At 39.2% G+C, this 17,982-nt stretch overlaps 1 protein-coding gene across 2 annotated transcripts in view; it reads left to right on the forward strand.

Annotated features, from left to right (window-relative positions):
- The window catches only part of CPED1 (cadherin like and PC-esterase domain containing 1), a 147,736-nt gene extending 142,423 nt beyond the window's left edge, over window positions 1–5,313 (forward strand). For both annotated transcript variants that reach the window (XM_027679129.1, XM_027679130.1), the window contains exon 23: window positions 2,319–5,313. In XM_027679129.1, the coding sequence (XP_027534930.1) occupies window positions 2,319–2,546 (228 nt within the window). In that variant the 3' untranslated portion in view covers window positions 2,547–5,313. The remainder of the gene's footprint in view (window positions 1–2,318) is intronic.
- The last annotated feature ends 12,669 nt before the right edge of the window (window positions 5,314–17,982 follow it).

Raw genomic sequence — 17,982 nt, forward strand, 5'->3', positions numbered from 1 at the left:
GGAGAATCCATCAGCCACTAAAACCCAGACTTGATCCTTGAGGAAAGCAAAAAGAAAGTCCTTGAATGCTTTTGATACCTCGTTAGTTTTAACAGTTTTGTCATCAGCTTATTTCTGCATCCTGGCATCCTGGCAAGTGGAGTTTCATCAGGTGCTGAAGCAGTTTGCACTAGGAAAATGGCATTTTGCCTCTGAGGACAGAGCCAAGAACACTATGTAAAACCCCAGCACTTTTCATGTTTTCTGAAACCAGATGAGATAGATTAAGTCTACTGCTTTGTACTTTCTTTCTCTTAAAAAAATGACACTCTTAAGTGCCCAGAAGATGACACCCCCTATAATTGCCATCTGAGCTAAAGCATGGCTGTGCGGGAAGGGGGGACTGGCCATTCTCTGCAGTAAAAAAACAAGAACTGAAATGCCCTCAGCAGTTCTCATTTAGTTCCCAATAGCTGTCTGAAAAGAAAGCTGTTTCCTCTGATTGTCCTCAAAAATTGAGTTCCCATCAACCCACCTCAGTGAGTCTTTAGGGTGAGCCTGATAGCATAGAAATCTGCACCTCTGTAGAGCCTACAATCTTTGCTCAGATTGCCAAGGGATCTGGGCTTTCAACGGGATGCAAACTTGATTTTTTACTTACCTCATTCTTTTAAAATGCTTATGGAGAAGTAGATTGGGCAGCTCTTATAAAGACCATTATAGAAGCTATTTTTAAATTCAGATTTATGTCCTATTTTAATGGCAATGAAATCAAATCATGGTCGCAACATAGAAACTAGCAACCTTGGGATTTTAGTATCTTAATCAGTGGCTGGCTGACTGCTGGGTGAACATTAGATTGCATTCCTGGGAGATTATGCCTAACAGGAGTGCAGTTTGGGTGCTTGGTTCAAGGTGGCATCATTTTGAAATAGTTGTAAGATTTAAGGCACTAATTTGGAAAAATGAACCTGCAGTAATTGAATAAAAACAAATAATAGCCCTTCACTTAGCTGTATCAAATTAATCAGAGGATATATTAATTTTCTACATGGGTCCTTTTTCAGTTCCGCTAGCTTCCTCATAGCCTCTCTGCTCAATCTTTCAAGCCTTTGCACATGTTACTCCTTCACTCACATTTAATTTTGTGTGATTTGTTTCATTTATTATGATATTCACTACATATGAACACTTATTCTGATTGTTCAGTGGCAGTAAATATACCTTATATTTTTTAAAAGCTAACATGCTTCTGAATAAATATGTGCATTAATAAATGAATTCTGCATTTTCAAGTGTCTACTGTGATTGATATAGCAGGAAAACTGATGGGCATCAGAGCTATCAAGTCAGCATATGTTTACTTTTTAAAAAATAAGTTAACCACTTGTCTCCTTTTCTGTTTTCTCTGGATTTGCCACTGCTGGGGCTGAGGTCTTCTGTCCTGCATATGCGCAAGGTTCTGAGGTTTTTCCTCTCTTGAAGTTGCTTCATTATTCATCAGTAACTCAGTGTTCACTGAGACAAGATCTTCAGCATTTCACAGGAGACCACCATCCCCAGTCATTAGGCTCCTGACAACCATACCTTTCACTTTCTCTCTTAGTAGTCCCATGGGCATTTGTTTATTCCATACCAGTTGAACCTGATAATCCCAGAGCTTTATACATACTTGAGGGGCCAAGGTGGAGCATTCTTTGGCACTGGTTACTGAATCATGTTGTGGTTATGTCAGGTGATGTGAGGTCATGTGAGGCACTGGGGACAAGGATGTTAAATTGCACCATAACTCCCTTATCGGAGAAACATGACACGAGTGTTTTCATCTCAACATGGGGGTGGGCCAGGTTTGCATCAAGACCTTAGAGTGAGACATTCTCATAGTTGAGACAAGGCTCTTAGCTGAGTCACAATATTCGTTCCTCAAGTGCTTAATATCAGAGCAGGATTTAAACCTTTCTGCAGTTTAGGGCTGTCCTTTGTTTTTTCACATGCTGAATATACAGACAAGCTGTTGAGTATGAATTTTATCGTTTTCCGTAAACTGTCTCTAGTGAAGAGAATAGAATCTAATATACATTAGAATTAGCATTACAGAATCTACCGAGTATAATGGGCCTATGCATTTAGATTTCAAGACTTAAGATCTTGGACTTTAGTTAGTATGTAACATAACAAGTTGGCCATTAAAATACTGTTTGAGAGCAACTTGCAGCTCAAGGTAAGAGTATCAGGACCTGCTTTGTGCACAACTGCCGCAGCATTTCTGTGCACACAGCTGTGAATCTGTCTTTCTAGGTGCAGGCAGAAAGCACTCACATATGTCATTTTTTTTGCAGGTGGTGAAATCCAATCCCTCTGAAGAACGGCCACACATAACAGTGACGTTATCAAGGCACTATACACTGGGGAAGTATTTTGGCGGTCAAAGCAAACCATCACAACTGCAGGACTATGCAACAAATTCTCAGTCCCCATATCATGTCCGAGGTCCAATAAATCAAGTCTATTCTGAAATCCTTCTCAGCAGGCTCTGTGCAAGTAAGAGGGAGCTTGTCAGCACATAGCCTCTCTTGGATACAGTGCTGGTACTAGAGAAATACCACTACAAGAGTGATAATTGAAGGATGATGGAGAATTTTGACATGCTTCCTTGACTGACTGAACACACACACAGAGTTTGGGACATGTGGTATTTTTTCAAAAACATTATGAAATTGAGATATGCCCTGGTGACTCTGTTGTGTCAAAATGGAAGGTGGAGAGAAGAGAGGAAGTTACTTGAACTGTTGCCAAAGACTAGAACAGCTGTAGCTCAAGCAACTGTGTATTAATGATAGTGAAGAGAGAGAAATATATTTACTTGAACATTTGGAAAGGACTGCTTCAGTTCTTCAGCACTATATAGTTTTCTATTTATAGAGACACTGTAATATTTGAATGTATTTAGAAACTGACTACATTCCATTTTAAAGAGTTTTATTTTATGTGGACAGGATCCCCCTGAATATCAAACCTTTTCTATTTAGGCACTTGGTTTATACAATTGAAAATGTCTGTTAGCATTTTACTGATGATGCCAAGTTTGAACTCTAGTGTTTTTTAGTGAAAACACACCTCTTCTTTATATCTTAGATGGAAGAGATATCTACTCTATTTTTTTGCATGTTCTAAAGCTAATAGATAGATTCCTTACACTTGAGAATGAATGTAACTGTTTCAGTGTAACATGTAAATATAGCGAATTTGTTAACATAACTTTATTTATGGTTCCAGTTTAGGAGAGTGCCCATATGCAAGAAGAACACTTAGATAAGTGCTTCAGTGTCTACCTTGGCCTGTGAGCCAAGCAAGTATTCTTCCCACATGGAAGTGCCGTTTCTTTCACGATTTTCATTAAATACTTGCCAGTGTGTGAAGCCAATACCACAAACATAAGAAAAATCCCTTTTTCAAGCACACATAAAAACTTCAGCATCTGGTTATTAATCTGTCATGAGGAGCGTGTGATGCAATGGCAGCAGGAGATTTACTGCCAGCATCCCATGCTTGGCAGAGACAAGACCTTTTCTGAATGCTAGTTTCAGTTCAGACGTTCTCTGAACTGCAGCTTCATGCTGGAGCCCAGCTACATCAGCAATGTTTGCAGACCTTCTGTGAGTGAAGCCCCAGGGAGAGGCTGTCTGCTGGTCCCCCGCCACAGAGTTGGCAGCCCACTCATTCACAGTTATGGTGCTGTGATGGGAAACCAAGCACAGTCCAGGTTTAACAGCTGGGTGACAGGTTCATGGCAACCTGTAAGACTGTTGTCCCTACAAATTATCCAGTTATGGATTTTTATTAATCCAGTCATGCAGCAGGCACTTAAGGCACCACTCTCTCCCACTATCGTTAGGGAAAGGAGTCTGAACCAGGTAAGTGCAGATCTAACAAAAGATCTACTGAGTCTGTGTCATGCTTTCCCTTCACGGTTTTACACATAATCCTCCATTAGCTTCTAATTTGGGAAAAGAATCCTCAAAGCATGTCACAGAATAAACAAATTATAGCAAGGAAACATCATCTTATTTACCTTAGTAGTGCTAGTAGAAGTAGGGCTAACAGTTCATGACACAACATTTGGGGTTTGCCAAAGATCCTTAAACTCAACAGTCTGTATGCCCAGCTATAGTTTTGTGAATTCATGCTCGTTTAGGTGAGATATGTAGGGATGCAATGAGAAATCGTTATGCAGTATGGAGTTTGGCTTCCTAGGTGGTAGGAGTATCCTCAAAAAGAGGATCTGGCACATCTAGTTTAGGAGACCTTCCACTATGCTGAAAAAGCTCCTAATTTAGACAATTACTCACATTTAGTGAGATGGTGTGATTATCTCTGTTTCTGTATAATATGCTGCTGATTGCTTACAGTAAATGTCTCCAAATTTTTATGTAAGGTTTTCGCTGGTGTGGAGCTTTGCTTGAAAGATGGGTCAGGAGCTGTGCGTAAATATAAGAAAAACAGCATTTGTTTTTGAGCAATATGATTATCTAAAGAATATAATTGTATGCAAATGATATAATATATTCTCTTGGGTCTGGAATTCCAGGGCTTTACAGCCTTAAAGCGGAAAGATATAATATCATGTCATTATTAGTAGGCAATGCAAAATACAGCCAGATGTCTTCAGTATTAAGATGATCAATAATAGGTGTATTACACTTCTGCTTCTGTTAAGATGTGAGGTTTTTTTGGTAGCTCATTTAAATCCACATGCTGTTACTGCTATTGTTCTGTACACAAATGTCTTTAAGGCACGAACTGGGTTTTTATGTTTGGGTTTTTTTAACCAAAGCCTATTGATGAAAAGGAAAGAGCTGACTTTGTTATACTGTAGCTGATATCAGTGAACGTGCAATTCATCAGTTCTAGTTTCACCACAAAATGGTTTACATGTGCTGTACACCCAAATGTCTTAATGTTTTCCAAATCCTAATATTTTTCAAGTGTTTTAAGTGGATATTTTCCCTTGTTTTCTATTTTTTACATGTCTGTGTACATATATATTTGTCTGTACAGAGTCATTGGTACAATTTGCAAATTGATCTTTATTTAAATAAGTTCTTTGAATAAGCTTTTTCGAACACTATATATGATCCATGTAGTCTTAGGAATAAACAAAGGAAATGCAGACTAAAACAGGTACCAAGCTACATTTTCATTATGTAGCTTGAAAAGATATCTAGCATCTCTAGGTATGTGAAAGATGAGAGCTGAGATTGACATCCAAGGATCGCTTGCTCATACACATTAAAATTTATGGATTAAGACAATAAAAGAATCACTGTGTTTGTATTCCAGTGAGAGCATGTGTTGTTATCAATGGTTTACTCTAGAATTATCATATCTGCTGTGATGTTTTGCCTAAACAAGCATTAAAGTGTTCCTATATTCCACATATTTACCTCAGTCCCATTACTTACCATTAAAATAGCAAAGGACCTAATTGTCAAGGTGAGTTCCACCTCCTAACACAGACATAAGTGGCCCTGAAATTGGTGGTAGGATTGAAATATTCAGGCTGGGAAACAAGTACACTGAAAAGTAAAGTTTCCTGCTCAAACACTCCCAGCAGCACATGGAGTTTAGAATAGAACTGGGGTATACTTTAAGCTACAGGTAGAGAGAGACTGGAACTATGCTGCAAAATAAATACTCTGACATATAGAGCGGTAATCTCAGCTCTTATTGCATCCCTTTAAACTCTAGCTGAAGCTGGAGCATGATTTACCAGTGTCCAATGACACTGCATTGCAACTCCTCATCTCTGATATTAAATATTACATAGATGTTGGACTGGGAGTTTGAGCCTTACAGGATAGATGGCCACCATGATCAAGTACATCCTAATGAGTATCTTTGGATAACTGGCTATAATAAAAGAAGATTTCTCTATTTGTAGGGAAATGCCTCGAGAAGTCGTCTTTGTCATTGGAGATGCTAGACTTCAAATATAGCAAGGAGCTGAAAGAATGGACTAAGAATACAATATTTAATCTTAGTATTCATTTGAAAATTATGATCTTTAGAATAATCTCTTTCACAGTGTTAAACACGAGGCCTTTATTTTTCTCTTCTGTGACATATTAAAGGGACATCAAAGTCAGTTTATTTGCTTAGTGGGTGGGGTTGCAGGGCATCAAATTACCTCAAGGTTGAAATAACCACTAATAGTTATGCTTCTGTTGCTATGTTGAGCCAAAGAGAACGCTTTGAAGATGCAGATATGTGTGATATTAAGTTGACTGCAGTCCAGGGATCTTTCAGATTACTCTTTTAGAGTAAAGCAATTTTTAGAGGTGCAGTGAACTATTTGGCATAGAGTCAAACTGCTGAACAAGTCTCTGTAGGCTTACATGAAAAATATGGTCTTACCTTCTTGTTTGCTTACTAGCCTTGCATCTGGCTTGTTTTACCTCACTGTTATGACTATCTGTACTGGCTCTACTCCACATTAGTCTTTTTTTCAGATAACCTTAGAAGTTTGTGTTTCATCAGACCAGCAACTTCTGGAAATCTAAGATGTGATTGTTGCAAATTCATGCTTTTTTCACAATTCTTCAAAGTATCAGTTATTAATTTAATGTTTTTGTCAATTCCAACAGCAAAAGATCTAACGAGTGCTACAGAGGTAGAACAAGCCTCTTATCTGGGGCAGTGATTTTCTCTGATGAATTTAAAACAGCTGTGTTGTGTCATATGCCCTTCCCAAATCTTCGTTCGCGAAGCCTAGCCATGATGTGTCATGTAGTTAGTTTGCATTAGCACTTAGGTCTTCATGGAGCTTGCCCTTACCAAGCAAAAATCCATCTTTCAAACTCCACCACCATCTTTACACATGTAAATCTTCAAAACACCAGAACAGTCAGTGTATAATGCAGGCAAACCTGTGAATTGGTGCTGCAGTATTTACTGGTACCTTCACACTATCCGTTGAACAGAAAAGCTCTGACTACACAGTAAAAATATGCATTTTAGCCTTACTCAGCTGTGGTTTGATTGTACTAAAAACAGTGCTACATGACAGTCCAGGCCAGTACCTACTCAAGTCATTAACTTGAATGGTCAAGATGAGCCTGTAGGGTCACAATAGGGTCTCCTGCAGCACGAGTTTCTATTGCAATGGACATCTCCCTTTTCTAAGTTCTTTCATCTGGCTGGTTGGCCAGCTCCTCGGTACTGGTGGCAGCCCGTCCTGCAATCCCTCAAGCACGTTCAAAAACCTTGGCAAGGGACAACATGTTAAGGAGCCCTGAACTGAAGATCAAGCATATGTTCAAACGAAATCTGAACCAAGGTCTTTATGAAACACAGCATTTATGAAGCATCGCCTTGATTTCCTCTAGAACTGAACTTCCCTAATGAGGAGCAGGATTCAGTCCCTTTCAGCTGAAACTCAAATAACAAGGTCTTTTCCCAGCTTTTGACAAACTTTTCCCCCACTGCTTGCTTGCATGGAATGAAGGGAGGGAACTGCTTTGCATGCTCCCACCTAACAGAGTGACGTGAGCTGTGTTCGCACGTAGTCAATGCAGTCGGCATTTCCTTCATATACCGTGCTGTGGGGACAAAATCCTCCCAGCAGAGGGTTTTCACTATTGTGATTTTTTTATCTGTCTTGAGCAATGCGGTTAAAACAGACAGTGCCTGGCTCAGTGTCTGCCAGTAATGTTTGCCCTGGTGCTGCTCTCAGAATGCTGGGTAGATTCTGGGTGAAGACAAGACTGCAGAATTAAAATCCTTGAGTGAGGAATCAAAATGACTCAGACACCTTTTGACAAAGTCAGGGCAGTTATGAAGATCTCACTGCAGATCAAGTGGGTAAAGTTAAAGTTGTCAGGAGCCCTTTAAAGTCAGTAAATTCTGTGGATTGCTGTCAGAGTTTGAAGACCAGATCTGTATTTGGCAGAGTTTCTCACTTGTCATGTTCCAAAAACATCTTTTATGTTTTCTTTTATTCTTGTCATTATCAGCTTCTCTGTTATGATTCACTGGGACTAAGGAGTTTGAAGCAATATTTCTACTCTGCCTAATAATGATTGTGTAGCCTTCCCAGATGGTAGTCAAGTCATCTCATAGATCAGAGAAGTTTTATTATTTCTGAAGGGTTTTGTTCCTTTAAGTCCATATGCCAGCTCCAAAGTTTCTTTATATTTACAGAAATTTTTAGTTCTGATAGCTTTAATGCCTCCAATGTATTCAAAGAAACCTGCCAATCCCTATTTATCCTAATAGGATGGACTTTAGGACTTGAAAACCTCACCTTGCTAGCCATTAGATAATGCAGCACCCAGCATGACCTAGCCCACAACTGGCTTCTTTTAAAACAGAGAATCACAGTCACATCTTCATCTATAATAAAGTGATGTTGTCTTCTACTGAAGTTTTTACTGGAGTGATTACAATTTGTGGACTGATAGGTGTGGTTTTTTTCAGCTCAGGGTGTTTGTCAAGCTCTCTTTACAGCAAATGATATCTATTAGCTACTGTAAAATCCTGTTTCAACATCCTTTGAGCACTGTATCCTGCCCAGTTGTTGTAAAACACAGACATACAAAGTGGTAAAAGGTTAAATCATAGCAGTTCTTACTGTTCCTCCCATTACTATTCCCTAAATTCTACATTGCATCGTTTCTGTGCAGTAACAAAGACTCAGGGTGTAGTAACCTCTTAATGCTGGCTGTCTGCACAGCTGTCTAAACTTTGCACAGTCTCTAGAACAGTTCAGTTCTGAAGCCCTGATAGAGTTATCAAAATAGCACACCTTCAGCTGTGAAATGCATCCAACAGAGCCTGCAGACATATTCAAAACTCACCTGTTGGGTCAAGGTCAGCCTGGAAATCAAGGACAACAGCTTCTAGAGACTGTTTTCAGGCACCAAAACCTGGTTTCCTCCTTAACTCTAGACATTTAACTGGGCATTGTAATTATGATTGTGGTCACACTAGGCTTCACACTAGTAATCATCACAGGAAGACTGAAATCTGAGTTCTTCTCTAGAGGTGTCTATTGTTTCTACAATATTGTTTACTGTAAAGAGAACCTAAAGTAAGTCTCAGATTTTTCTGGTTGGTGCCTAAAGTTTTGAGAGAAAAATATCAGTTCAACAGATGAATGGCTGTGGGATTCCTTGCATAGGTAGATGTTTTTACATCCCCCCTCTGTTCCTTGAGACCAGGATCACAGGCCCACTACCACCACCACCACCAGGACATGCTCTCCAGCATGGAGAACACGGAACATTCTCAACATCTGCTCTTGGAGCTGCTTGATTGTTTAACAGTGCCCTGGGTCACTTCAGGTAGTTTGGTGAGCTGAACATTTGATGGTAGCATGGGATATACAGGTTGAAGACCTTTCATTTGGGTAAATGAAGAACAAATCTCAATCTACTGCCTTACAAGAGGGCTAGATGAATGTCTCTATGTGAGAAAAGTGGAGCTGATAGGCACTTAACTCCTGAAAATAGCGGAGATTCTTTTTCAGGTTTGAGGCCATATCAGAGATAGTACCTGATTGGTATCTGACAGCTCCAGTTTCTAGCATTTATGCCTGTACCAGAAGTGCATGGAGAGCCCAGGTAATTTAGGGACTGCTGACCCCTGTGCAGTAAAAATGTCTAATAGGTGTTAAAAAATGAGCCTGACACGTTGGTCACATCCCCTATTTTGGCTCTGTGAAGAATTTATTGCCCTGAGCATCTCTCCACACCTCGAACACACAAATAAACCCCAACATAACTTTCCTGTGTGTGGCTTATTGCTATTTATGTAATTGCTCTCCAACTCAATTAAAAACATTACAGTATATAAGAGACCTCTATGAATTAAAGTGTGTAAACTAACCCTGGCAATTTCAGATAGTTTGAGTTGGGCAGCTGTTAGATAGCCGCTATGACAGTTGGGTAAATGGTAGCATCCCTGAAGAGAGAGGGGAAAAACAAATGCTGAGCTGGAGGCAGGAGGGAGCTGACAATCTCTCCCCAAGTTTGATGCAGACAAACTGCATCCTTCCCCACTGAACTCCTGTTGGTGGACTTTTCTTGCAGTTCCTGGGCTTTAAATGCCTGGCTTTAAAGCAATATCCTTAAATTAATGTGAATAAATACAAGTACATATACATATACAAATACAAGTTTGTAAGTGAGATAAAAAGGGTCAAAATCAGGAACTTCTAAATGTTTGATAACTATATCTAACTGTGTCTAGGGAGCCCAAGAACTATAATGAATCGATAAAACAAGTTAACACCTGCTCCTCACAGTTCTGTTAATTAACATTCAGTAGAGATGCAAGTCATTTTGATGAGTAATCTGTGGCTCCACAGGAGCCAGTCTGGAGTGAAGTGTCTGTCTAGACAAGGCTGCGATTACCACATTTTGTATCAGGCAAACTGTCTTCCGTGCTCTTCCAGCCAGGGCAGTTGGGTTATTTCCTAGGGTCTGAAGGACTGAATATCAACCATTTAGTCATTATTTGTCCCTCAAGTTCACGGTAGTTTCTAGTTTTGACTAGGTAAACTCCAGGCAATCTGTGTTTTGATGGTGGGAAGGTCAATACAGGTGCACTGACCTGCCTGTAAGCTATCAATCCCCAAATAACAGCACCATGATCTCAACACTACAGAATATGGTCCTGCTGGAAAAGAATCAGTGCAGTGGCACAGTCTAATCTTTCTCAAGTAAAGTCATTACCATACACCAGCCAAGGGCAGCACTCGCACATCTGACAAGACTTCTCTTGTCCTAAAAATTTGCTCCCTGACGTGGATTTGCTTCAGTTTATTCCATTTGGGAACAGTAAGACCTAGACTTGCTCTGTCCACCATAACCAGGTCTCTGCCTCCTTCTTGGGCTTGGGAAAGCTGGAATGGTCCTGCAGCTTCCCATCATCCTGGCCACACATTTTCTGGGATGTTTGTAAGTGAAACTACACTGACTGTCTGTTGCCTGGTTCAAGGTTGTCATTGCCTCTGCTGAGCACAGGCTTCCTACACAGAGTGTAGGAAGAAGATCTGAGGAGAAAAGTCCTTTGGCACATTTAACTGTTTGACAGTAATTCAGCCACAGACAAGTTGCTGAAGTGAAAAGTATGGCTAATGTCCAAGTGTCAGCACACTGCAATATAAAATGAAAGAAAAATCAAGGCTTGATTTACAAAATGCTATGACACAATACTGGTAGATTTTAAATAGGGGTTTGTGTCTTCAAATCTTTCACCAAATAATATTGAGGGACCTAGCCTTGTTTTTTGTTTCAGATGGAATACTTGTGGGTTTTTTCTCACCACACAACAATATTGATGGCAGTGCAAGCTGACGTCCACTCCTGGCTTGTTCATGCGTGATATCATTACTTTTGAAGAAAATGTAGATAGCCAGCAGAAGTTTTCAGTACCTTTCCAAGTTATTATTGGCAGATTTAGAGAAAACTACTATGAAAGCATCTGAGAAAATGCCTTGTTACAGCTACATATTCAACTGCTATCAATAGATGTGTTTCCTGGATCTGTAAATACTTTGTGACCATCTAGTCAAGAACGCAGATAATTCTGTTTTGTATTAATGTCTTGCACATAGTTACAACATGTGGACCAGCTACCTGCTCACATTTAGACTTCTTTCTCCAAATGTTTACATTTTTATTTAAAAAGATCCCCAAAAAGGGCTTCCAGATGGTGATAAAATGACAAACCTCTGAAGCCCAGAGTTCTTCAGATTTGCTCATGCTTAGATGCACGCACTTTAGAACATGACTGCATGCAAGGAAATCATGGGTTCTCCTGGTATATCTAGACAAGTCCTGCAAACACGTAATTCTCATCCTCTTGCAAAAGCATTCTCAGTCTTTTCCCTTTCCTGCCTTTCATTCCTTACTAAAATCTTTTGGCCTTTCTTTTCCACTTCCATAATTTTGCCTTACTTCTTGGGGGGTTCCACCCTTTCCATTTCCCCTTCCCCCTCACCTGTCTATGGACAAGTGGCCAACCTAATTTTTCCAGTCTCCACACAGCACCTTATCCTGCCAACCAGTGAAGCTGTGGTCTACATCAGCTTTATTCTGGACAAGTAGTAAAGGCTTTGTGAGCAAGACAAATGCTATGCTGCATTAGTTTTTGCCATTGCTGTTTGCTGCTGTGCTGCAACTGATTTCAAAAGGATTATGGACTATCTTGCCAGCAAACAGAAGGGGCAAGTTGCAGAGTTTGTTTCTTCAAAAGGTCAGAGAGAGCTGTACAGCCATGTACAATGACCTCCACATTCCAGCAAGCCTGTGGACTCAACATGCCTACCCGAATTGAGACTCCTTGTGTTTATAACTGGGACCCACTGCGTGACTAAAAGCTGTTAGAAGCAAAAGTTGTGAGAAGTCAAAAATTAAAACTAGGTAGGAACACATTTTCATTTTTAATCTTCTCTTACAAGAGCCATCTCTTCCTTCATCTCCCTCGTTTTTGTTCTCCAGCAAATGAATTTCATCAAATCCCTATTTTCACAGAAATATATCCTACCTATCCGTTTATCTTTCATGTGCCTGTATAGGTGAAATTACATGATGTATTTACACAGCAATTGTCCTCCTTTTTAGCTGATTCTCATACAGGGATAGTGTACTAAAGGAAGGAAAGTTTTGGTTTTTTGAAGTGGAAACATCTGATTTAAATAGGTGGAGCTGTAACATAGCAGATTCAGGATTCTGGTGAGTAAATTGCACCAAGTCTCACACTCACACATGCATAAGTGGTCTCAGGAGTCGTATTGTAAAGCAGTCTACCTTGTAACACATCACCTCGGCACACAGCTTTAAGTGTCTTAAAGCTTACTTCTATAAAAAAGTTGTTTCCATAGCTCCTGGCCACTTTCTGAAAGTCACAGATTCTGCAGCTAGGGAGTAGTTTTACATCTGATTATATTTTTTTTTTAAACCAGTTTGCTTATTTTTGTAAGGCAGGTAAATTTAAAGTTAATATACAGCCCCCCTATAGCCACAAATAATACAATGAAACTTTGTCCTCCAATATTGCTGCAGGGATTTGATCCAGTAAACACTTACTCTTAAGTTTATATGACGTAAATATAGTCTGATATAATTTGATTCAGCAGACATTTATTTTTCTGCTTTATTTATACTGTACAGATAGTGCCATTTATTCCTTGAAAGTATCAACAGGCATAAAATAGAGATCATATGGAATATGGAATACTTGCAGATTCTGGGAGTTTTTATAATCAGATCTGAGAATGTGTTCCTGTTGAATACATATGATTCACTTTACACTTTGTATTTAGGCTTCCCTTCAAGCTACGCTACATTAGTTTTTGCCATTGCCAGTTTCTATAACAGTACAAGTCATTTTTATTGGTAAAAATAAGTGACCAGTATTTACTCTCTGTACTTAAATTCAGTTTTTGTTTTGGCTCTGTCATTATATTCTTAGCTCTCAATTTCTACATTCTTAACTCTCAATTTCTAAAATTACCATAAGGAAAACATTATTGGAGACATCAGTGTTGTCATTGCTAACAATAGCATCTTCAATCTCAAATGAAAAAATAAAAATAATACATCAGTTCTTCAAAACAATGATAATATAAAATTTGTGACAGTTACAATAAAACACAATATATTGAGTTCTCTTTCATATATTTCTGCACTTGAATCACACACTCAAGCTTCTTCTGCAATCGTGAAAGCATTTAATCACATATGTCCGTTAAGTTGTACTTCAAAGCACAAGTCAAGTATCACTAAGTCAGTCTAAAAATCTTTCCTGTTGAATCACATATATTATTGGCCATCATCCTATAATATCCTATATAGCCTGAGGATGAGATAAACAAGAAGTACACAGAGATACTGGATTTGCATGTTAACCAAGTCAGCCTTCTGGTAATAAAAATAGAAAGCCCCTATCACTTTCCTCCCCTTTGCTCCAACAGATATTGAAGTGTAACAAGCCTTGGAGAACACAAGATGATAGATATCACAGATATCACAGAATATGTAAAGATATCGATAGTCATTTCTGGAAAACAGGCTCATTTTCCCTTCCTTTTTTTGGTGTTGGACTAGGCCTGTTGTATATCATCACAATGTTTGTCCATGAATGAGTGGACTCTCTTGGATCCTTACAGATAACACTCCTGAGGGTGCAGCTGAAGAGGATGTATGCTCCATTAAAACACAGATAATGCGATGCCTACCACTGGAAAACAATTCTGAGGAATAACATACAGCGTACGCTCAAAGTTTGTTATACAAACATATTTCCTAATCACTTCTGTAGAAACAGCCATAGATACAAAACAAAAATCATTGACAGTAATGAAGTACCTGTCAGGCTTTCACACACAGAAGTACCAAACACAGCTGGGGCAGAACAATGAGCTGGAGTAAATTATAACGCAACTGCTGAGGATAATTAGGAAATAAAATAGATTATATTTACACAAATGAGAAAGTAAAGGACTTGATGGTCATGCCTGTTGTCCTTCACTGCCTAAAGGGCAGGAAAATTCTGAATCACAAATTAATTAAATTTTCTGAGCATTAACAAAGGTTGAAAGCATTTGCTGTGAGGGTACTGAAACTATAGAAATATGCCTAATTCTAGACAAAAGAAGTCATTAAGTTGGTTCTGAGGCTGTAAATAAATTGTTCATTTAAGAGGGAAATTTAATACTGTGTGTACTATTTAAAAGAGATACTTATGGCACCACAGCACTTAATCTTACCGCTATGTTTGTGAGCTCCTTTACACTTCATATGGGGAATCTTTCACATAGTCTAGGAATTGCAACCAGCAAGAGATCCTAGGCCTCTGGGCAGCAGCCCTGTCTCTGCAGGATGGTGAGGAAAGGCAGATGGAGTGACAAATTGCCCAGCTCCACTCTCGGAGTCAGGATTAACCACTGCACTTTGAAGGGACTGACACTCTTCAATCAGAAGTGCTGGTGCTTGCGGAGTCCTGTATCACCCGGACCCTCCAGGGCAATGTTGGACCACATACCTCCTCCTTGCCTCTCCTAGCAAAGACTACCTGGCTGTAGTAGCTCCTGATACTGCCCTCACAGGAGTAGGGGAAATTTTAGATGTTCAAGCTCCACACTGACCCCATTTTCACTGATGGTCACATTTTAACGGCTGCTGAACTGCTCAAACATCTCAAAACACAAGAGTCAAAGAAATTTTTCAAATAAATAATTATATTAGCACAATGGGAAACTACCAGTGGGAAGGGCATAAAACTACAGAAAATATCCCCAATAATTTCAACTATTCCCTTTTATCCCCGTGGCCTTAACTTTTTCATGATTTAGGTCAATGCTATTACAAGGTTGCTGAGATGTCAAATCCCAGCTACTTTGATAACTTGCCAGTTTAGCAGAGTTCAATTAGTTGAGGACAGCCTAAACCCTGTAGACTTTGGCATCTTGCCTGTGGCTACACACATTTTAAACCACAACCACCCTGCCTTATGCAACAGTGGATAAATATCACAGCTAAAGGGATATAATAAGGGTAAGGTTTCCAAAGCTGAAAGACTTTCTGTGACAAGTGTTAAAAGGTTTAAGTGGGTTCAAGTACTACAGTGCCAGGCTCAGCCAAAAAAACCCCAAAACATGTTAGAAAGAGAGAAGGAGGGGATCATTGAGGAGAGGAAATAAGAAGGTGGCTCAGGAAACAGGGAACATGTAAGACTTACTCAGAAAGATCTAGAAAAATTCTAGGAAGGATTTGATGCTTATCATCTAAGCCAGTCAAAATTTTTTAAGTCTTAAAAACCTGCTTGTGCAAGGCATCCTGTAATCATTTAATATTAAAATGGACATTTATGAAGGGACATATTGCCTTCTTACTAGGGAGTTTTTTGCACCTTGATTTTTAAGATCTGTTGTGCTCATTATCAGTGAAGACACATAAGTTTACATGAGCCTTGGATTACCCAGAATGTAACTGTATGAGGTTTCAATTTTTTATTTATTTTCTATTTTTATCAATCAAAAAGTGCCAAGTGGGAATGGGGCAAGATGTGAAGCAAGAATTATTGAGGCTCTAAAGCAAAAATGCTGAGGCAGAAAAGACAAGATTAATACACTGAAGTGGGCAAGATCATTCAAATTGGGGCAAGGTGGACAGTGAATTATTTGAATTTGGAATTTTTTTAATGTTGTCATATAACAAAAGCAGGCCATGCATTTTTTCCCATCACCACCACATTGCAGGTAGAAAGTGACTACTTCTGTCATTGTTGACAGAATACCATTCTCTCACTTCTTCCTTAGCTTCTTCCTTTCAAAACTGACCCTGTAGGTAAATTAACTTGTATGATGCAAGTAATCTGATGACTGGACCAAATGCTTTGTGAATTAGGCAGACAGCCATACCTCAAGGAATGAGAAGACAATAAATAGAGTGCCAGCCTTGTGTTATGATAGTTACAGAGTAGATTCTTCTTTTTCTATCATTATCCTCACTCAAAGGATAGGTAACTCATTAGAAGTTGAATTAACAATGAGAAACCAAGGACCTAATCATGGTTTTGATGATGATGTGCCATCTGACAACAGAAAATTAAATAGCCCTCTGAATCTCAGTTCTGTCATCATAGGATGACAACAGTTCTATACATGTGAATCATGTCACTTTTATGAGACGTAGCAAAATCATTGCTATGAAAGAGTTGTGTGGAAAGTGTTAATGCAAATTAGCCGTTGAGGCAGGAATGTGAGTTGTGTTGCAGACAGCACTGCTCCCAGAGGAGCAGTTCCCCCTCCTTCCTCTACCTATTTTATACCTGAAATTCAGTGACTTCCTTGGGGGAGAGCATGCTGCTTTTATGCACACACACAGAGTATCTTTTTCTGCTTATCTCAGGAACTTACGTATAAAACTTCCACATACAGGAACAAAGTAGTGGTGTTACATCCTCAGGGGAGTCTAATTTAAAACTAAATAAGGAGTACCACTCCACTAAAGTCATTTGGATTCTCCCACACACTTGAGCTACTCTTCACCAAACTCCACAGTTACCTCCTAGCACCAACTCTAATCTCATACACTTCATCTACTAAGTAAAAAAATAATTTTTTAAAATAATTTTGCTTTAAGTTTGAAGAAAAAATCAGGAAAATTTTATGTCAGTAAGAATTCCTTTTTTATTATCTCCTGTCTCCAAGAGCGTTTCTCATCATTCTCAAAACAACCAGGGAAATTAACTGATGGCATAAAGGTTCACTGTTATCAAATACAGTTTTAGCACTGATTTTAGGTTTTAGTAGGAAGTAAGGTCTGGGTACAATCAGAATTAATAAGGGGATCTTTTCCCCACATCTTTCACATGAAGCTTTGAAGCCTTTACAGCATTCCCTAGATGCATTTTACTTACTATTGGTATGCCCAAAATATGCCTCAGGAATAACTCTAGAAAATACCAACATTTAGGCATTCCATATCAGAGAACAGAATTTGCCAGCAGCACTTCAGAAGAAACCCATACCTACTTCCAGGATCCCCCAGAATACGAGCAATTCTCAAGCACTCATGCAAATACCGGTAAGTCCAGGATGCTGCCTCTAGATTTTTGACCACAGGGAACAGCAGATTCATAGTCAGTCTCAGTCCTCTCTTCCTAAGCCCCAGCTTTCTGGCAACACATCACCAAAGATACAGTCAATGTAGATTGCCAGGAGACCTGCTCAGCAACTGCTTCAGCACTGTCTAGAATTATGGGCTACAGAAAGCTTAGTTTTCTTCTGGGTTCTTTGGCAAGGGATTGGAAGAAGCCTGCTCTTTCCTTACCTTCGAGGTCTTACTTCTCCATTTTTTATATATCCGTGCCCATAGAAAATGTGGTTCTGTATACCGTGTTGTGCTGTTGTTACAAAGATAATATTAAAGGATAACTTTGGAATCATTACATGTTTGTGAGGTCTGTTTGTGAAGTCTCTCTCTGCTACCATGT

The sequence above is a fragment of the Neopelma chrysocephalum genome, unplaced genomic scaffold (genome assembly GCF_003984885.1).
Source record: "Neopelma chrysocephalum unplaced genomic scaffold, ASM398488v2 Primary Assembly neopelma1_45, whole genome shotgun sequence".
NCBI classification, from domain to species: Eukaryota; Metazoa; Chordata; class Aves; order Passeriformes; family Pipridae; genus Neopelma; species Neopelma chrysocephalum.